This window comes from Molothrus aeneus, chromosome 9, assembly GCF_037042795.1.
Source record: "Molothrus aeneus isolate 106 chromosome 9, BPBGC_Maene_1.0, whole genome shotgun sequence".
NCBI lineage: Eukaryota > Metazoa > Chordata > Aves > Passeriformes > Icteridae > Molothrus > Molothrus aeneus.
This window is the reverse complement of record NC_089654.1, coordinates 30,644,806-30,663,273: the sequence shown is the minus strand read 5'-3', so window position 1 is coordinate 30,663,273 and position 18,468 is coordinate 30,644,806. Positions and strand designations below refer to the sequence as shown.

The 18,468-nt window shown below is 45.3% G+C and overlaps 1 protein-coding gene across 1 annotated transcript in view; it reads right to left on the bottom strand.

The window, feature by feature from the left end:
- Window positions 1-2,042: 2,042 nt before the first annotated feature.
- The window catches only part of TEDC1 (tubulin epsilon and delta complex 1), a 71,613-nt gene continuing 55,187 nt past the window's right edge, over window positions 2,043-18,468 (bottom strand). The window contains exon 8 of the mRNA XM_066555762.1: window positions 2,043-3,282. Coding sequence (XP_066411859.1) covers window positions 2,926-3,282 — 357 coding nt within the window. The 3' untranslated portion in view covers window positions 2,043-2,925. The remainder of the gene's footprint in view (window positions 3,283-18,468) is intronic.

The following is an 18,468-nucleotide window of genomic DNA, read 5'->3' as shown; positions in this document are numbered from 1 at the left end:
ACACTGAGCACATCACACACACACTGAGCACATTGCACACACACTGTACAGACACACTGAGCACATCACACACACACTGAGAATATCACACACACTGTACAGATACACTGAGCACATTGCACACACACACTGAGCACATCACACACACACTGAGAATATCACACACACTGTACAGATACACTGAGCACATCACACACACACTGAGCACATCACACACTGTACAGACACAGTGAGCACATCACACACACACTGTACAGACACTGAGCACATCACACACACACTGAGCACATCACACACACACTGTACAGACACACTGAGCACATCACACACACACTGAGCACATCACACACACACTGTACAGACACACTGAGCACATCACACACACACTGAGAATATCACACACACTGTACAGATACACTGAGCACATTGCACACACTGAGCACATCACACACACACTGTACAGACACAGTGAGCACATTGCACACACTGTACAGACATCACACACACACTGAGAATATCACACACACACTGTACAGACACACTGAGCACATTGCACACACTGTACAGACATCACACACACACTGAGAATATCACACACACACTGTACAGACACACTGAGCACATTGCACACACTGAGCACATCACACACACACTGAGCACATCACACACACACTGTACAGACACAGTGAGCACATCACACACACACTGTACAGACACACCGAGCACATTGCACACACTGAGCACATCACACACACACTGTACAGACACACTGAGCACATTGCACACACTGAGCACATCACACACACACTGTACAGACACACTGAGCACATTGCACACACTGAGCACATCACACACACACTGAGAATATCACACACACACTGTACAGACACAGTGAGCACATCACACACACACTGTACAGACACACCGAGCACATTGCACACACTGAGCACATCACACACACACTGTACAGACACACCGAGCACATTGCACACACACACTGAGAATATCACACACACACTGTACAGACACACAGAGCACATCACACACATTGCACACACAGAGCACATCACACACACACTGTACAGACACACTGAGCACATCACACACACACTGAGCACATCACACACACATTGCACAGACACACTGAGCACTGCCTTTCTCACCCTGAGAAGTAAACACTTCTTCAGGGTGAAGCAGGGGCAAGGTGCTGCCAGTTGCAGTCCCTGCTGAAGGGGCCCTTGGCTGGACAGAGGCACAGGGCACTCAGGGTGTGGTGACAAAGGGCTGACCCCTGGAAATGTCACCCCCAAGGCACTCCTGTCAGGGTCAGGGCACAGCAGGGTAATAAATCCTGGCATCCAGCACTGAGCCAGCCCTGAGAAGCCACAGCAGGCCATGAGTTAGACCTGCACTTGAATCTGAGGGTTCTTGCCACACTCAAGAATATTTGCCCACTCTTCTCTGCTGAGTATCCCAGAAGAAGAAAAGATCTTTTGAGGGCAACATTTTAAACCTAAATGTGATGCAGTATGAAAATTTCCTTGTATAAAAGCTAAAGGAGGATATAGTCAAAGAGAGAGAGACTGGTGCTGGCACCCTTGTTAGTTCTGGGATATACTGCTTCACTCCCATTCATTCATAATTTTCTGTGAAATCTGTCTGAATGAGCCCTCTCATGCATTAAATGTCAGCAGTCCTGGAGCCAACAGCTGCCCAAAGTTGTACCAGCCTGAAACAGGTACCCTGCACCTACAGAGATGGTTTGGAAAGCAGAGTGGTGTGGATTGGCTTTTCAAAGCCATGGAGATTCTTCCAGGAGCAGCAGCCTGGGGCCACCTGCCCCAGACATGGACCTTGCCAGTCCCACAGGGTGTTTCTGCTCCAGGACTGTGTGTCACTCCCAGTGCCAGCTGCCAGCAGGAACACTGGCTGTGACTGACAGCCTTGCACAACACACACAAACACCCTGCTCCCAGGGGCTGCTTCCCCAGACAAAAGAAATCCCACTGCTCACAGCAATTCACAAATGAAAAGCAGACAGGTTTCTTTAAATATTATTTATTCCTCAGAGTGTACAACTAGAACATAAAAATATTCCTTGGTGAAAGCAAACCAGAAAAGGGTAGGAAATTAAGGCCAAAGGAAAAGCATTTCACTGTTCCAAGGGAAGAAGCCTTCAGAAACAGAACTTGGAGACTCCTCAAGCTTGGAAGTTAGGGTTGTATTTCTGTACCACAGAAACTTCCTGTAGCAGGTGCAGAAGTTATCCATCTCACTGTGACTCAGGACCTGATGGAATGGTTTCTAGTTTGTTCTCTTTGAGAACCCAATTACTTCAAGTGCATCACACCAGTAAATAAAATCAGTGCAGTGCTTTATTTATTATTAGGCATTTGTTTTTCTTTATTGTGACTACATTATAGCTGCCACAAATACTCCGAGCAGCTGAATTAAAACAACACACTCTTGAATATTTCCAATCTCTCTAAGCCTTGGTATTTTTCATGTTCTCCAATACTTGGATTTTTCTGACTAATGAACTCTTCCAATTGCTGGGAAATATTGAATGCAATTAGTACTTCAATGCACAGCCTCAGTGTACACCGTGCCTCGCAGCTGAGCACTGTAAAGAGCCAGGGCTTGGCAGAAGAACCAGAAATCCAGAAGATAAAAGGGAGATTTATGCACACTCCCACCAAGGCCTAATGCAGAATTTAATTGGCAGGGTTAGCAATAAAGGGGCTGCAGAGAGAGCACTGGGGTTGTGGCCCCAGCACAACTCACAAAGCAGTAACAAATTATGATTCCCAGGCTGTAGAATTAGAAATTACATTTGGTTCCTCAGCTCACACTCCCCTGTGCCAGGCTGCACAATGTGAGCAAGCCACTCTATTCCTTTGCTTCTCCCAGCCCAGGTTTGTCTCTTCAAGGGGAGATACAAATCACTCCCTCCAAGCCCTCTGCAATCCCATCCAGCCTGGTCCTGCACTGCTGCTGCAGCTGCTGCAGCTCTCCCTGCAGGCTGGCCTCCCTCAGCTGCAGCTCTCTGATCACCTCTGCAGCACTGACAGCTGCAGCAGCCTCCTTGGACACACACTGACCAAAGGCCATTTTGCTGGCAGGCTGTTTGTTCCTCAGCACCAGCCTGCACAAACCATGCATTCTGTTTTTCTGTGGAGCACAGAGGGATGTGAGACCGCTCAGTTTCAGTTCAATGCTTTCCTGTGCTTTTCTAGCAGTGGCAGAGAACCTCTCCCTCTGCAGTTCTTCTCTTGTTGCCACCTGTAGAGGGAAGAAAAAGAACAGGAAGGGAAGAGTAGGGTACATTTGTGTGAAAGAAATCCTCCCCCAGGTAACAACACCAAACATCACCTCTGGACTAGGACGAACCGAAAAGAGGAGCCAGCTGTGAGTGTAAACTAAAGCATGTGGCAGAGCAAACTGGATGAAGCTAAGCTGTGCTTTCAGCCAGGCAGCAGCCTCAGAGAGCTGCCTGCAGTCACTTGTTTGCACATTCCCAGTCCAGCAGCCCCTCCAGTGATGATTTACACACAAGGTGTCTGCACGCTTCCCTCTCTCTGGGGAGCGGGTGGGGTGGCTCCAGAGCAAAACACACGGAGCAAAAAGGGAGAGTCAGCAGAGTCACCTGCATCCCTGCTGTGCTTTGAGCCACCAGGTTCTCATAACAGATCAACTGCCTATGAACAACAGCATTATTTTGGTTTGCTAATGTTTCCTGCACTTGGCAATGCTGAAAAGTAGGGGTGACAAGTGTAAGCAAGCAATTCCTTAATTCTCAGTTCTCATTATGGGGTAACAATTAGAAAAAGGAAAATAATGGAGCAGAGTCAAGCAGAGGCCAAGACCAAAATGAGTACCAGGCAGCACACTTTCACTGAAGACAAGTCCCAATAAAATAAAAGCTTCTCTTGTGACAGCATCACAGTCTGGATTACAAAAGCAATTGTATATACTGGGATTTTTCCAAAGCATTTGATTTAATGTTCTCCAACAATTTGATTTGAAGAACTTGCAAGATGGTAATTGCCTTGCCAATTTTACTCGTGGATTAAATATGAATTCAGTGACTCATCTCAAAATGCACTTGTCAGTGGGGAAACATCTGTAAAAGAGGCACCCTGCTAAGGCCTTCAGGGAAATGGCTCTTGGCCCAATGGGATTTTCTGTTTCTGCTATGGCAAAAAGCTGCCAGATCAACTCAGTCAAAAAGCAGCAAAGTTTCCCCAAAGCGATGCTGCCTCTGCAACCTGCACAAATCTCAGAGCTCTCCTGAGACTTGTGCACAGTTCTGGAGTTTGTGCCTCAAAAAACCACAAGGAAACAGCAGGAGTCACAGGCAGGGCATCCAGTCACCCACAGCCCAGAAAACAAACCTTAGAATATGAAACTTAGAGACGTCAAAATATTCCATTCATGGAGACAGACACACAGTTTGTTTTACTTCCTAAAAGGAAGTGGGGAAAAAAGTGGCAAAGATCAGACTTTGCTGACAAAGCCACAAGAAGATCAAAATTCGAGTTAAGATATTCAGCTTCAGAGTAAGACACTGTTTCCTACTGTGAGGATAATGAACCATGAAATGCTTCAATGCAGCTCCAGGGACAAAGCCTTTGGCCAAAGCTCAGCTCAGGTCAAGCTCAGTGCTAATGATACCCCTTCCAGCCTTGAAATTGCTCTGCAACCCCTCCCCTTCCTGCCCGTGGGTGAAGCTGAACAACTCCTTGGGCTTTTAAATCTGCAGATCTGCATTAAGATATCTGTACCTCAGACATCACAGCTCTGACAAGTTCCCTGTAAAGTCAGGGATATTTTGGCAGCTCTCTGAAGCACCAGAGATCAGGCAGAGCTCAAAGCAGCCCCAGCTGCAAGGACAAGGGTCCTAAGGCAGTGAAGCACCTGCAGCATTTCCCCCTGTTCAGCTGCAGTTGCTCAGGGTCAGAGCAGCTGCTGTCTGGGAGAAGAAAAGGAATTTTATCCCCCAGATCAGGGGGGAAGGTTTTATTACTGAAACAAGTTGAGAAGGGGATGGCATGCAGGGGATCAGTCTGCACTGTCTGACAGTGAAACACTGCAGGTGTGACAGCTGCAGTCACAGCTAAATTCCTCCAGACACCAACTTCACCAGGGCTTCGCTCACTCATCCCACACCTTCCTTCAGAATATCTTCAGGAGTTTTCCAGCCAAGTAATTAATCCTCTCCATAGTCTTCTGATGAGTTATTCTCACCCCTCAGCCTCAGCTTAAAGAAGATTAAGAAAATCAATCAAATCAGAAAAGAAGTAAATTTCTCTGAATTTTTACTAAGACATTAAAGGCTTTATCGATGCAGAACCATCTGTTAAAGGAGACCTCTGTTGATTAAGGCATTTGAACAGAGAATTGAAGCTGAGAGAAGTCTATCTTTGTCCTTGTCCAAGAACCAGGGGTCCCTCTTTATCATAATCCCCAAGGAATCCCAGGGACATCTCTCGCTGTTGGCTGTAAGAATAACTGAGGTGCAATCCTCTAACACCACTTCAGAAGGAACAAAACTGAAAAAATAAATTCAGTGTTATCTGGTCTCCCCACAGCCAATGAATAAATGGAAAATGATGTTTGCACAAAGTGGATTTAACACTGGAATCCAGGATGGGAAAAATTTCCCATCAGTTACAAACAACAACATCACTCAGCAAACAGAGCCCACAAGATGTTATTTATTTTTCACATTAAACTCCAGCAGAAGCACAGTAAGGCTCTATAAAAGCATTTTTAACGAAACATAGGTTTTCACACTCTCCACCAGTCAAAACTGGAGAATTTCATTATCCATTAAGCAAGGCACATGATGGAGGAGCAGCATGCTCCTCTGAGCACTGAGTGCATCCAGCTCTGACCCACAGCAGCAGCAGGGATGGGAATTACTCCAGACAAGCAGGAGCAGTTCTGAGGACAAGGACAGCAGCCCTAGAGCCAGGGAACAGAAGTGTAACAGCACCTGCAGCCAAGCATCAGAAGGATGTTGCACATGCTAGCTTCTCCAAAGAGGACCAGTGTTTCCTGAGATAAATTAGATAAACTTAAGAGGGGAAATTTTTAAAATTATCAATATTAAATAACATAACAAGTTCAGCAAAGCACTATTTATTTCCTATCAGCACAATCTGGAACTGCAAAGCTAACTCCAGTTCTGTTCTTGGAAGGCTCTGCAAACATATGTATGGCCACAGATACTCTTGTTGCAGTTTATAGATTTCAACTGCTAAAAATCTCCAAGGGTTACCTTCAAGCAATATCCTTTACTCTTCACATCCTGAATGCTTGTGAAAATACTCAATAATCTCCTCCAGTATAGTTAATTGATGCTCTTTAACAGCTTGCTGTCTCCCATTAGTCAGCACACAATGATTATTTTACTCTGCAAAACAATCTCAATAGACCACTTTGTATTAAACAAACATATTGTAAAAGATTAGGAGCCTCAGCATTTTGTGCCTGCCTGTTTCCATCCCACAGCTCTGTCTTTCAGCCTCAATCTACCAGCTGGAATTTGAATTCCCAATTAGGTGCGTGGAGCTGTCTGAAAACTGCTGCACATCCTCTCCAAATAAATACAACAACATGATAATCATCTTTTCACTTGTACAGAACCATCCTCATCCCAAAGGGACCCGGTACACTTGGAGAAATTCCACTGCAAACACAGAGGGCATCAGCTGATGAAGAATCAGCATCTCCAACCTGACACATATCCTGCTCTGCAGTGCCTTGGCTTCTCCCTGCCCAGCTCTTCATGTCATGGCTGCTCTTTGGCACAGGACAGTGGCTAAACTGCCCTGAGTGTCCCAGATGTTCTCCTTTAGATAACTTCAGTCTTCACAAGGTATTAGGAACTAAAAACTAACAGGAAAACTGCAATAACTTAGATGTTCTAAGAAGAAGCCAACAAACCAGTGGAGTTGCAGGGAGCAGTGCTGCATCTGGGACCAGACTGAGCAGGGACCAAAGAGACAGCCAGCCTGGGCTGTGCTCCCCAAAGCTGGCAGGGTGCTAAGGGCTGCAGTGTGCACAGGCACAGGTCCTGCTGGCATGTCCACAAGCAGCAATGTGCACAGGAATCAGCACTGTCATCAAACAGACCTCTTCAACGTGGGCTGGAGGGTGGGCACGCAGCTGGTGCATGGTGGAACCAAGGGCAGGACATCCAGCAGGTGTGGAAAGGACTGACCACCCCCCTGGGACATCACTGGGATGCTGCCTTCACAAAACCACTCAGGCTGATCTGATTGAGGAAAATGGCCAAAGCAGAAAAGGATGGGCCAGGACAGAGCTGGAAAGGGGAACAGTCAAAGGGGAGGCCCATCCAAACACCAGGCTGAGCAGGCAGCTTGGCTAATCCACTGGGCTGGATTAACTCTTGCACCAATGCACAGAAGAGGCTTGGAGCCTGCAAACACCTACACACATGATTAACTCCTCCAGCACCTCCTCAGCACAGCCTTCTCTGAAATGTCTCCTACTCAAGGGCAGCTGGCTAAATGAAGAGAACAGCCAGTACTATCTCACCTCTTTTCAGTCCTGGGAATCCTCTGGCTTTGAATAAATCTTGTAACAATGACTTCAGTGGGCAAGTCATGGCAAAGGTAACATTGCATATTTTGAGTAAGCTGCCTTCCAGGTTCTTTGCATGTTCCACAGCTTTGAGTCACCTCCCCTGACATGTGACAATGTGCCTTGTGGACAGCCCCAGCCTTCCTGCTAGTGAAGCTCTGCTTCCATCTCCTGCTTGGATGCCCCCCATACTCAGCTCACTTGATCCCTCCTCAAAAGGAAACCTTCCACCACTCAGCTCCCTCACATTTGCCTGCACCTTTCTGGTAAAGAGATTCCCAGAGCTCTGTGTTTCATTCCACAGGGTCTGGAATCATTCCAGAGAGGCTGATCTCTCTCCCATTTTTAATAACTCACTAAAAAAAATGCAGGAAAAATTACACAAAAATCATTTGTTTTTCTGCTGAAAAGCAAGCTGAATGTGAATTTATTTGGAGAGAATGCAACGAACACGCAAGACATCCCAAAGAGATGCTGAGAGATCTAGATAACCACATCATGTTCCTTAAATCATTCCCAGTAATGGCCTAGCTGAAGTGACAATCTCCCAAATGCTGGAAGTCAACATTTCAGCTTGTTGAAACTTCACATGGCAACCTGAAAGCCTCACAGTTGCATCCTTGAAGGAAGCCACTAGACAGAGATGTAGGTTTAAAAAGCAGCAGCAAGGAAAGGTCCAAACATCTACTTCCAGGAGGAGGAGGGGGAATCATAGGAGCATTTCCATTTTTTGATAGTATTGCTGCCAGCTTCAAAGAAGGAAGAGCAAACAAATGGCTGGAATTTCTTTTGAAGTGGATGATAAAGACCAGAATCATGTCATTACTTTTAAATCACAATCTCTTCACATTATTTTAGGAGTTTTGCAGAAACATCTAGAACAGCTCTGTTCAGAAAAAACACACTGCACAAGCCTAGGAATGGCACATTTTCTGTCTCCAGTCCTACCTGTCCACTCCTCCTCTCAAATTTCCCGTATGAACAGGGAGAAGACCCCATATGCATAGAGGATGAAATACAAATTATCCTTGCCAAGCTGCACAGATACTACAAACTGTGATGACTGCCTGAAAACACAATGAGCCTCCTTTGTGCTCCCAGACACAAGGAACAAACAGAAAAATCTCAGATCTTGTCTTTTGGGGTTGAGGAGTGAAAGGAAATTAGGAAATATAAACAGACACAAAACCCAAGCCACCAAGTCATGCTCCTTTGCCATCAGGGTGTAATAACCCAACACATTTCATAAACTCTGAAAACACCAAACAGCATCTGACTTGCAGAATTTTGTATTCCTAAAGGCTGCTCATTTCTGAGTTTTAATTTAAACCCATCATGCCTAAGAAGGCCCCCGTGCCTGGGCAGCTGAAAAGGATGAAATATTCCATGCTGGGCAACAGAAGATCAATGAAGGGTCAGACTGCAGGAAGAGAGGAGACCTGCCAGGCCAGCCTGAGCACTCTCCATCCACCCTGGCTGCAAACAGCTCCCCAGCACATCACAACATCTCCAGCAATGGCTTCACCAGCCTGGAGGAGCTGCCCAGGGCTCTCAGCCTCCCTGCAAACTGAGCAGATTCAACAGACAAGAATCAATTTTAGATAAAGATCTCTAAGTGAGGAATGAAAGCAGGATAAGCATGGAGATATCACTGGGATGGAGCAGAAATCCTGACAGCTGGGCACTGGAATCTAGGAATGGCAAATTAACACTGCTTTAGGAGCTCTCCCTTTCCAGAGTGGAATCCAAATCAGTCCAGGGGCTGAGCCTTACAAGCACTTGTCTTTAATCAGTACAAACACTTCAGAAAGGATCATTATTTATACCTTGTGTTGCCTTACACACAGTTTAGTGGTGTTTTCACTACCACCCCCCAAGAAATGCCTTGCAGAGCTGCAATCCCAGCTGACAGTCTATCTGGGATACAGAAAACAGGATACAGAAAAAGGGATAAACAAGGATTTGCAGATTACTTTTAAGAAAGTCTTCCTTGTAAGCACTTAAAAACCAGCACCAAGTACAAAAGAAATGAGCAAAAGGAAATAATAAGCAGAAGTATCAATAACATAGTAGGGGGAAGAGCAGAGTCCCCTCTAAGTACAGGAGAAATACCAGTAGATATGAAAAGAAAGTAGAATATAACCAAAAGAGCCAGAGGGATCCCACAGCTTCCACCCACAAGCCCTTTGTGTTGCTGTACAAGGATTTCCTCACTGTTCAACATGCATTCTGTACCTTGCTGCACACAGAGAGGCCATGAAGGCAGCACCCAAAGGGGATGCCCAAGCAGAGTCTGTCTCAGATATCATCAGAGATAGCAGGAACTGAACATGCCAGCACTGCTTTAACCCAAGAGGCCTGTGTGACCCCAAAGCCATAAAAACAAAGCTTTTTTCACACATAAATAGGGTGAGGGGACTTTAGCCTTCTTTACCAATAACAAATAATTTGGTGGGGGTACCAGTTTCTTTTAATAAAAATGTTTGGTTTTGGTTTTTTTTTGACAATGATGGTTGAGGGTATGACAAATGCTTTCCTTCCTTAGCTGCAGACAGTGATCCATTCAGGCTCAGAGGAGCAGAGAAAGGCACTATTTCAAGGGATGCTGTGAATGCATAATTGATGGAAAATCAAATCCTGCAGCTCCTACTGCTGGGAAAAGTAATAGAGCAGAGGGGACAGGACCCTGCAGAGCCCATGAAGTTCAGACATTTGCTGAGAAGGAAAATCAGGCCCCCAACTTTCAGAAAATAATCTAAAGGCGTTTGCTGCTTATATACAAAAGCCCACAAGTTACAGCAAAAGCAATATCTGAAATCAGCTGTTCTGGATACACCACAACACTGAGTAAGCAGGTGTTCTACTATAAAAAACACCTTACCCTAATTTCAAATTCATGTCTTATAGTAACTTGCCCAAATGTAATTTCAAGCCTGTAAGGAAGTTACAGAGTTAGTACTGCAGATCTATAAACCTTGTCTCATGGAATCAAGCTTCTCTGCTGTCAGCTTTCAAGGGTTTTAATTTTCAGCTGCAATTTCTACACATTCAAGACTAACCAGTTTAAAAAGCTAGAAACCATCACTTTCTATTTTAATAGCTGAAGACTTCCCACACTGTCCTGCCTAAATGAGGTTTCTTTCTTCTCGTGAGAGCATTGATTGTACACAAAGAGACTTTAAATAGCCCATTTAATGCCAGTTTTCATGCACTGGAGGATTAAAGTCATAATAAACTGTTTGAATAGTCTAATCTATCACAAAGCACAGGCTACAGTCTCTCACCTGGTAATTTCTGCAATGTTCTGCTACATTTTGGTAAACTAGAAACATATAGCTTTAGGTTTCTAAACACAGACTCCAGCAGATTAAAATACTGCCCTATCACTGCACTACCCCAGCAGTGAAATGCAGTTATGGTTCAAAACACACCTCTTTCCAGCAAGCTCCACCTCAGCCACTGGGTCTGCTCATACCATCTTCCATCCAAAGTCTAACACCCTCAAAATTCCACTTCTGCCTAGGAATTTGCAGAACACGGTCCCACTATGAACTTGCCTTGGTTAAATTACACTTTTCTCACTTCTCAAAAAGCCAGACCAAATTCATTCCTTTACTGCCCTTCCATTAATCCTTTCCAACCTTTCAACCATTTCCCAGCTGTGATGGTGGTGTAAGTGGTGCCAACACACTTCATTAAACTCTGAAGTGTGATCTCTATCTCACCTGTCCTTCAATGACCAGTGGCAGATAGCAACACTTAGCTGCCAATAACCTAACAACTTTTCCATGACCCATTACCCTCTATTTCCAAAGGCCATAAAATGGAAGGGTTTGCATGTAACCAAAATCAAACTGACCTGAGCTACAGGAATTGGTACTTCTTACTAAACCCAAGCCCAACAACAGGAAGAAACTGAAATGATGTCTTTTGGCTTAACAGTAATTACAGCAGCTAAAGCAAAACGCCACCTTAATATAATCACTATTTTTTAACACTTGTTATTAGTTCAACATGAGGAAAAATTTCAGTCCTTTGGAACTGGTGGTGAATAAATGAAAGGGGTGATCTCAAAGTAACATTAACAGGGGCATTATTTGTCCCATAAACTATGAAGATATTTTAGAAGGGCTGTAAAGCTGAGCTATAGCAACTGACAGAAGATGTAATTATATAAGCAGCTGCATTCCAAATTTTGCTGGGATCTGCAATTTCCTGCAATTAGGAAGGAATGTGGAATGTATGCATCTCCAATCTTATGCATTTTGAAGCAAGACATTCACCATCAGAATGCTGGCTCCTGGTGCACCTATTGTCATTCCAAAACATACTGACAGGGAAGCCAGGGAGAAGCTAGTTACTTATCTTACCTAGGAACAGATCTGATAACTAAAAATACAGTTTTAATACCCAGAACATCCTTAGCTGCATCTGAGGAGAAGAGCTGGCACTGCTGCTCCCTGCTTCAATTAAACATCAGATACTGCAGAGCACTTCCTAAGCCTTCAGATCCACACTGTTCTCTCCAAAGGAAAGATGGTGAGGAAGCACAGCAATGGGAAGCTGGATGCTAATTAAACCATTTGACTCAGATAATTTCATAACAAGGAGTGACCTGATCTTGTCAGGATGGATAACAGATTTTTCTTGGGGTTTGCTTGGCTTGTTTTGGGAGCTTTTCACTTTGGTTTTTCTTTAAGATAATCCAATGGCTCTGTACTTAAGACTCATGTCTCTAAATAGGAGTCAGAAAAGTTAATTTAGCTTAAGGTAAAGGAAAAGGATCCAGGATTAAGAAAAGAGAACAACATTAATATTTTTCAGGGTCTTTACCAGAAGATTACAAATGCCCCCCCAAATATCAATACAAGGCACACAACTGATAAAAGCCCTGCCTGTGTGCTCAGCCTACAAAGAGCTGCAGCACAGGCAGAGCCCAGGGGAGATGAGATGAATCCTCTGGGGCCTGAGAGCAGCTGAGCTCTGTGAGAGCTGCTCAGGGGCAGGGCTGCCCCAGCTCTCCCCTGCCCTCCTCCAGAGAGCCCTGGGATGGATCCCTGGGGGCCAGGCCTGAGGCAAACAGCCCAGACTCAGCAATGCTGAGAGCCTCACACACCCATCCCTCTTCCACAGAGCCACAGAAAGGTGTCCTGGCTCAGGGGAGACCTTCTCACTCTCTAAAACTCCCCAAAAGGAGGTGGTAGCAGGGGGGATCAGCCTCTTCTCCCCAGGAAGAAGCAATAGGACGAAAGAAAATGGCTTCAGGCTGTGCCAGGGGAGGTCTAGTTGGATATCAGGAAAAGTTTCTTCACTAAAAATGTTGGCAAATGCTGGAACAGGCTGTCCAGGGAAATGGCTGAGTCACCATCCCCAAGGAATTTAAAAATGCCAAGTGACATAGTTTACTGTTGGATTTGTCAGTGCTGACTTTGACTCCATGATCTTGGCAGTTTTTTCCAATCTAAATGATTCTATGATTCCGTGATTCTGTTCCATAATATTTTCTGTACTCTCAGTTTTGATTTTTTGGCATATGTACTTTGCTTCCCAGTGGTTAACTTTTGAGGAGAGCAACTTAAAACAAAGGAAAAAACCAAACAGGAGTCAAAAATGTAATCATATTACTGCAGCAACTCTGCAGATCCAGACAAGGACAGGTCTTAAAATAATAAATGGTCTTCAAAGAAATTTCTGCACCACCTCTGCTCTGCTGAAGAGGATGCCAGCACTAAGAGAGCAGACACAAAACTTCAGGAAGAGCACCCAAGCTGACCAGAGCCCCTGTGCTCTGGAGGCAGGAGCTCACCTAAAGCTCCTCAGCTCCTTCCCAAGCTGTGCATGCCTGCCACTCAGGACAGCCTCTGCCCTGAGAACTGGGACAGCTCCAAGCAGCATCAGCAAACTTGCAGACTCCTTACCAGTAACTGCAAGGAGACACAGTCCAGACTTGTGAAAGTCCCATGTCCCACACAATTCTGAATGCACACCACAGGAAATAAGAGAAAAAAAACCAACCCTATTTTCTTCTCCAAATTAGAAATCTTGAGCATTTTACAGTAATTTAAAAAGTTCCATTCTACCATTCCAGCCTTTCAAAATGCATTTCTTTTTAACTACAGTTTTATCTCTAGACTTTCCCAAACCCTTGAATTCCATTAGAAGATCACAGAAATTAAAGTAGGAATAGGCACATACTGAAAATATATGATATGAAAACCAGAATATGTCAGTGTAAGTAATTTAGACACTTGCAAAAAGGCTGGTGTGCTACTCTGAAAAAGATCCTGACAACTACAAATTGCAAAGAAAGGCAACAGACAAGTATTGCTTTGGATAATAAATTGCTCACTTACTTTTCAATTTTTTCTACCAAACTTTTATCTTGGGCAGCAGAAACAAACACTGATGATAGATCATCTCAGATCCAAGTGGCCTGCAGAGGCTTGGAGGGTCTCACTTTGCTTTTAGAATACTTTTATCACTGCACAGCATGGAAGTAGCCACTTCAGAAAGAGTGCTGCTTGTGCCCTGCACTTGTCTGAATCATCCTGCTTCGAGAGAACAGGATGTAAAACTTGAAATCCAAGCAATGGGGTCCTTGTAAGGACAGCCAACAAAAGCAATGTTCATACAAAGCACTCCTAAAATACAGAGAAGAGAGGAAGGTATTACCACCTAGTCATACAAATTTTCAGAAAAAGGTTTTTCTTCCCAAGAATTACAAACAAAAACAAAGCCCCCAAAAGCCACCATGACTTATAGGGCATTTGTTCACCCCCAAAACTGGTTTTGTTCCCAGTTAGAAAATACTCCCTTGTCCCTTCCAGGGGCTTTGCATGAGCACTGCAGAACCTCCCCCAGCAGCCAGTCCTGCAGCTCCTATCCCAACTTTTGGGATCCAGAGCAGTAAAGGTCATTCCAGCAACACAGCCTACCCAGAGCTATGGCACAAGGAAAAGGAACTTTAACTCCCAGGTGGAGATTTTCTACAGAAAACACTGTCAGAGAGGTTCAGTGCAGACATTTTCTAAAGCCACTGCTCTCACAATGATTCACAGGGTCTGTTATCTCCCAGTCTGAGGGTGAGGAGCAGCTGCAGGTGGATGTGAGGCTGCCTGGATGGCCCCTGGGACTCCTACAGCAGCTAAAGACCAGGCCCTACAGCCAGCCTGCAAAGGGAGACAATCAAACAGCTCTCAGGGCTGAGAGAGCCAGTAAATTGAAGGGAAATGGTGACTTTGGAGCTCAGAAGAGTACTCAGGCTTTATTTAGATGCATTTCTGGCTGGAGAGAAGATATGTGACGACACTAAATTACAGATGTACTTTTATGTCAGCTCTTCCACAAGCACAAGGGACAAAGACAGAAACAAGGTGGATACTTTCTTCTCTTATGATCAAGTACCCTTGATTTCAGGCAGGCAACTGAGAGAACAAGGCCAAGGTTTCAAGAACAAAGGAAACAAAGTTAAGCTTTGAATGCCTGGATGCAAAGAATCCTTCTAAAAGCACCTCACCAAAAACAAAAACCCCAAACCAACCCCAGCAGTGCTGCGAGGCACTCAGTGACCCCAGCTCCTGCTGGCAGAGGGGAACCCATCCCCACAGCCTGCCTGGAGCTGCAAAGGCAGCCTGGTACCTCCTGCAAGTTCCTGTCCCCAAATCCCACCCTAAAGGTGCAGTAAAACACCCTGACAGAGCTCCAGGTGGAGCTGTCTACAATGAGCCTCTGGCTGGGGGGTTTAACACAGCCTCTGCCAGCCAGAATTAGCTGGGAGCCCGAGGTGCTGCCCTTGTGGAGGATGTGTGCTCTTGTGGCTCACCACTTGCAAGACAAAATCCAGTAACTTTGGTTTCTGGTGCCTCAAATCCCACCCATCAGCCTTGAAGCTTTTCAAAAAATAGCAGTGCTGGGACCTGTGCTTCCATATCTTGTGCATCTGAGCCCTGCAGACATTCCTAGTCTCCATCCTTGTTTTATTGTGTGCTTTAGCTGTGAGAGCCTAAGTGCTACACTTATTTCTTAAAAATGCACTAAAACATTTACAGTGGCTACAAAACAGTGGCTTCTCTCATTGCAATGGGGTTTTTTACACTCTATCATTAAATAAAGCTCATCTGAAATTTACTGGAGTATAATTCTCCAGCTGCATTTATTACATGTTTCATTGCCTTGGTCAGTAGCCAACATCTTCATAAATAATGCAAGTAAAATATTAACCCTGGTTATTTATTATACTTTAACTGATCCTGTCACCTGAGCAAACATTCTGCATTTTGGTAAGGAAGGGAAAACTTCTGGGAAGCAAGAAAAACTTTCACCCACTTTGCTTCCTTCAAACCCCAGAGTTCTGCACACAGAACAGGAGACGGCACTCGAATTTTTCATGTTCCCCTCCTCCCCAAGGAGCTGCAGTCTTTTAGCCTACGTAAGCCCCATGAAAAATGTCAGGCTAGGTAATTTATTTCCAGTTACAGTTTTTGTGTGTGTTTGAAATCAGTTTGCTGATTTAGCCACTGGTACACAGAGTGCCTCTGTGTCTCACACTCGGAGCTCGTCACTCTTTCAGCAATCTGCACAAAAAGTTGCATCTGCAAACAAAGAATAAACACTTCTCTTTCCAACTCTTTGTATGCTGCAAGCTTAACGTTGACTATTCAAGCCTGGCCAGCCTACACAGAGTTCTTAGAAGTGAGCAAGAGTCCTTCAAACAATCTTCCAGCTCTGCTTCTGTACAGTAACTTTTCACCTGCATCCCAGCCCTAAACCAGGCCAACCTGGGACTTCAGGTCTAAAGCAGATTTTAGATCCTGCTGTCAAAAGGAGAACCAGTGCACAGGTGTGATTCCCTTTCTCCTTCCATCAGGAGAGAGAGCACACTGCCTTCCACCTGGATCTCTGCAGGCACTCAGCACAAACAAACAGCCTCGGATCTCCTGCCAGGAATATTGATGACTGAGGAACAAGCCAATGCAAGGCAATCCAAGAGCAAAGAGCAAATGTAAAGATCAGTATTTACTTCCTACTGTTTACAGCAGCTTCATGTTTTCTCATGGCCTAAATCTGCTAGAGCCACAGCAATTCCACCAGCAGCAGATTTAATCCTACATTTAACTAAGAACTGCACATAAGAGCCAGCAGACTTGTCCCTCCCTGCCCTCCTCCTGTCTGTGTCCCCCACTGCTGCCTTTGATGGATGTTTGGGTTGATCTCTGTGGGTTCCCTCCCTACCCAGGCATCTGGGCCCAGCCAACCATGCACTTCCAAAAGCTGCTCTTGTGGTCTTGCTAGTTCTTCAATTCCTTTTCGCATGAGGAGCTCCACTGACAGCTGCTCAGGGCTCCAGATGGAGGCTTGCAAATACAAAGTGGAGCACAGAAACGTTCTGGGAGCAGGAAAGGGAATATGCTGACTGAGGAAATCCACCAGCACTGAACCATTCCCCAGCACTCCTCCACTTCCTGCACCCCAGACAGCATGGATAATTAACTGCTCACTACACTAACATCTTCATATTAGCAAAAAGCCCAGGGAACCAGAATCAACAGCAGCAACAGCAAAGATGAAATGGGAACAGTGTGCTCACAAAAAAATAACAGAAAAAAACCCCACACCAAAAAAAAGGTGGTTTTGACAAGTCTCAGAGAGTTCTTCAGCGAGAGCTCAGCTGTAGCTTTGCCACAAATCCCTGGTTTAAGGCAAGGGAAACACACCCCAGCCCTGCAGCAGTGCAGGAAGGAACTCAGCCCAGGGAGCCAGCCCAGCCCCAGCCGTGCCCCTCACCATTCACATGCTGCAGACAGCAACAAGATTTATCTTTTCCTAGCAGTGGCTACTAGGGACCCACAACTCCTCACCCCCCTCTCCAATCATTATAAGGCATAAAGAAAAACTTTGGAAGTGCATTTTTCTGAGTTGATAAAATTCAATTCAATCTTGGTAAGAGAAACAAAAAACCCAACCACAAGGGAAGTAAGATCATGTTCCAGCATCAGCTTCTGGAGCTGCTTCCTACTCCAAATATTGAAGCCTTAAATCAAAAGCAATCAAAAACCATTTAGTCTTGTATAAATGTAAGAACCTTAGAAGAAAGATCTCTCCTTTGTAGACTCTACAAGGTCTCTGGCAGTGTGCTGTGATGAGCTGACAATGGCAAAATGTTTATATGAACCACAGAACTCATAATGAGTGGAGTTCATCATGGAGTGATGGAGTGAAAGTGCCTCTGTGTTTCAGTCCCCACCACCTTCACCTGACTGGGTGCCCCAGGCCATTCCTGCCACCCTTGCATCCCACCCTGTCCCCAGAAAGGGAAAACAAAACATCCCTGTCCTGTCCAGCCCCTCCCCAGCCCACTGTGAATTCAAAGGGCATCTCTTCCAACACGGGGCAGCCCTGCATCCTCCCATCCCTACCCAGGAAACAGCTGCTAGGGTTTGGGAAGGCTGGAGATTACTGAATGGAGGGGAGGAGATGGATCAGGAGAAAAACACAGAAACAAGGACAAAATGTAGGTTCCAGTGGCCTCTCACTGTGATTATGGAGGTCTGGTCCAGGTCAGGGACTGCAGTCTCACCTGGGTGCTCAGACACCACCAGCCAAGCAAGAACAGCCACCAGAACTTCTGGGTGGAATTCTGGTGTGGAAAGAGCCTGTTCTAGCTCAGATTAATGGCTGCAAGCCTTCCTGCTCTGTGCCTCAGAGATGTATGCATGAGCAAGCTCCATCCCAGTCATACCACCATCCCAAAGGAGTCTGCCTTGCTTTTAAATGCAGGAGAACACAGAGGCTCCCAGGATACAATATCCCAAGTCTCAGCAAAAGCTGGGAATGGTACCAGCATTTATGTGACAAGAA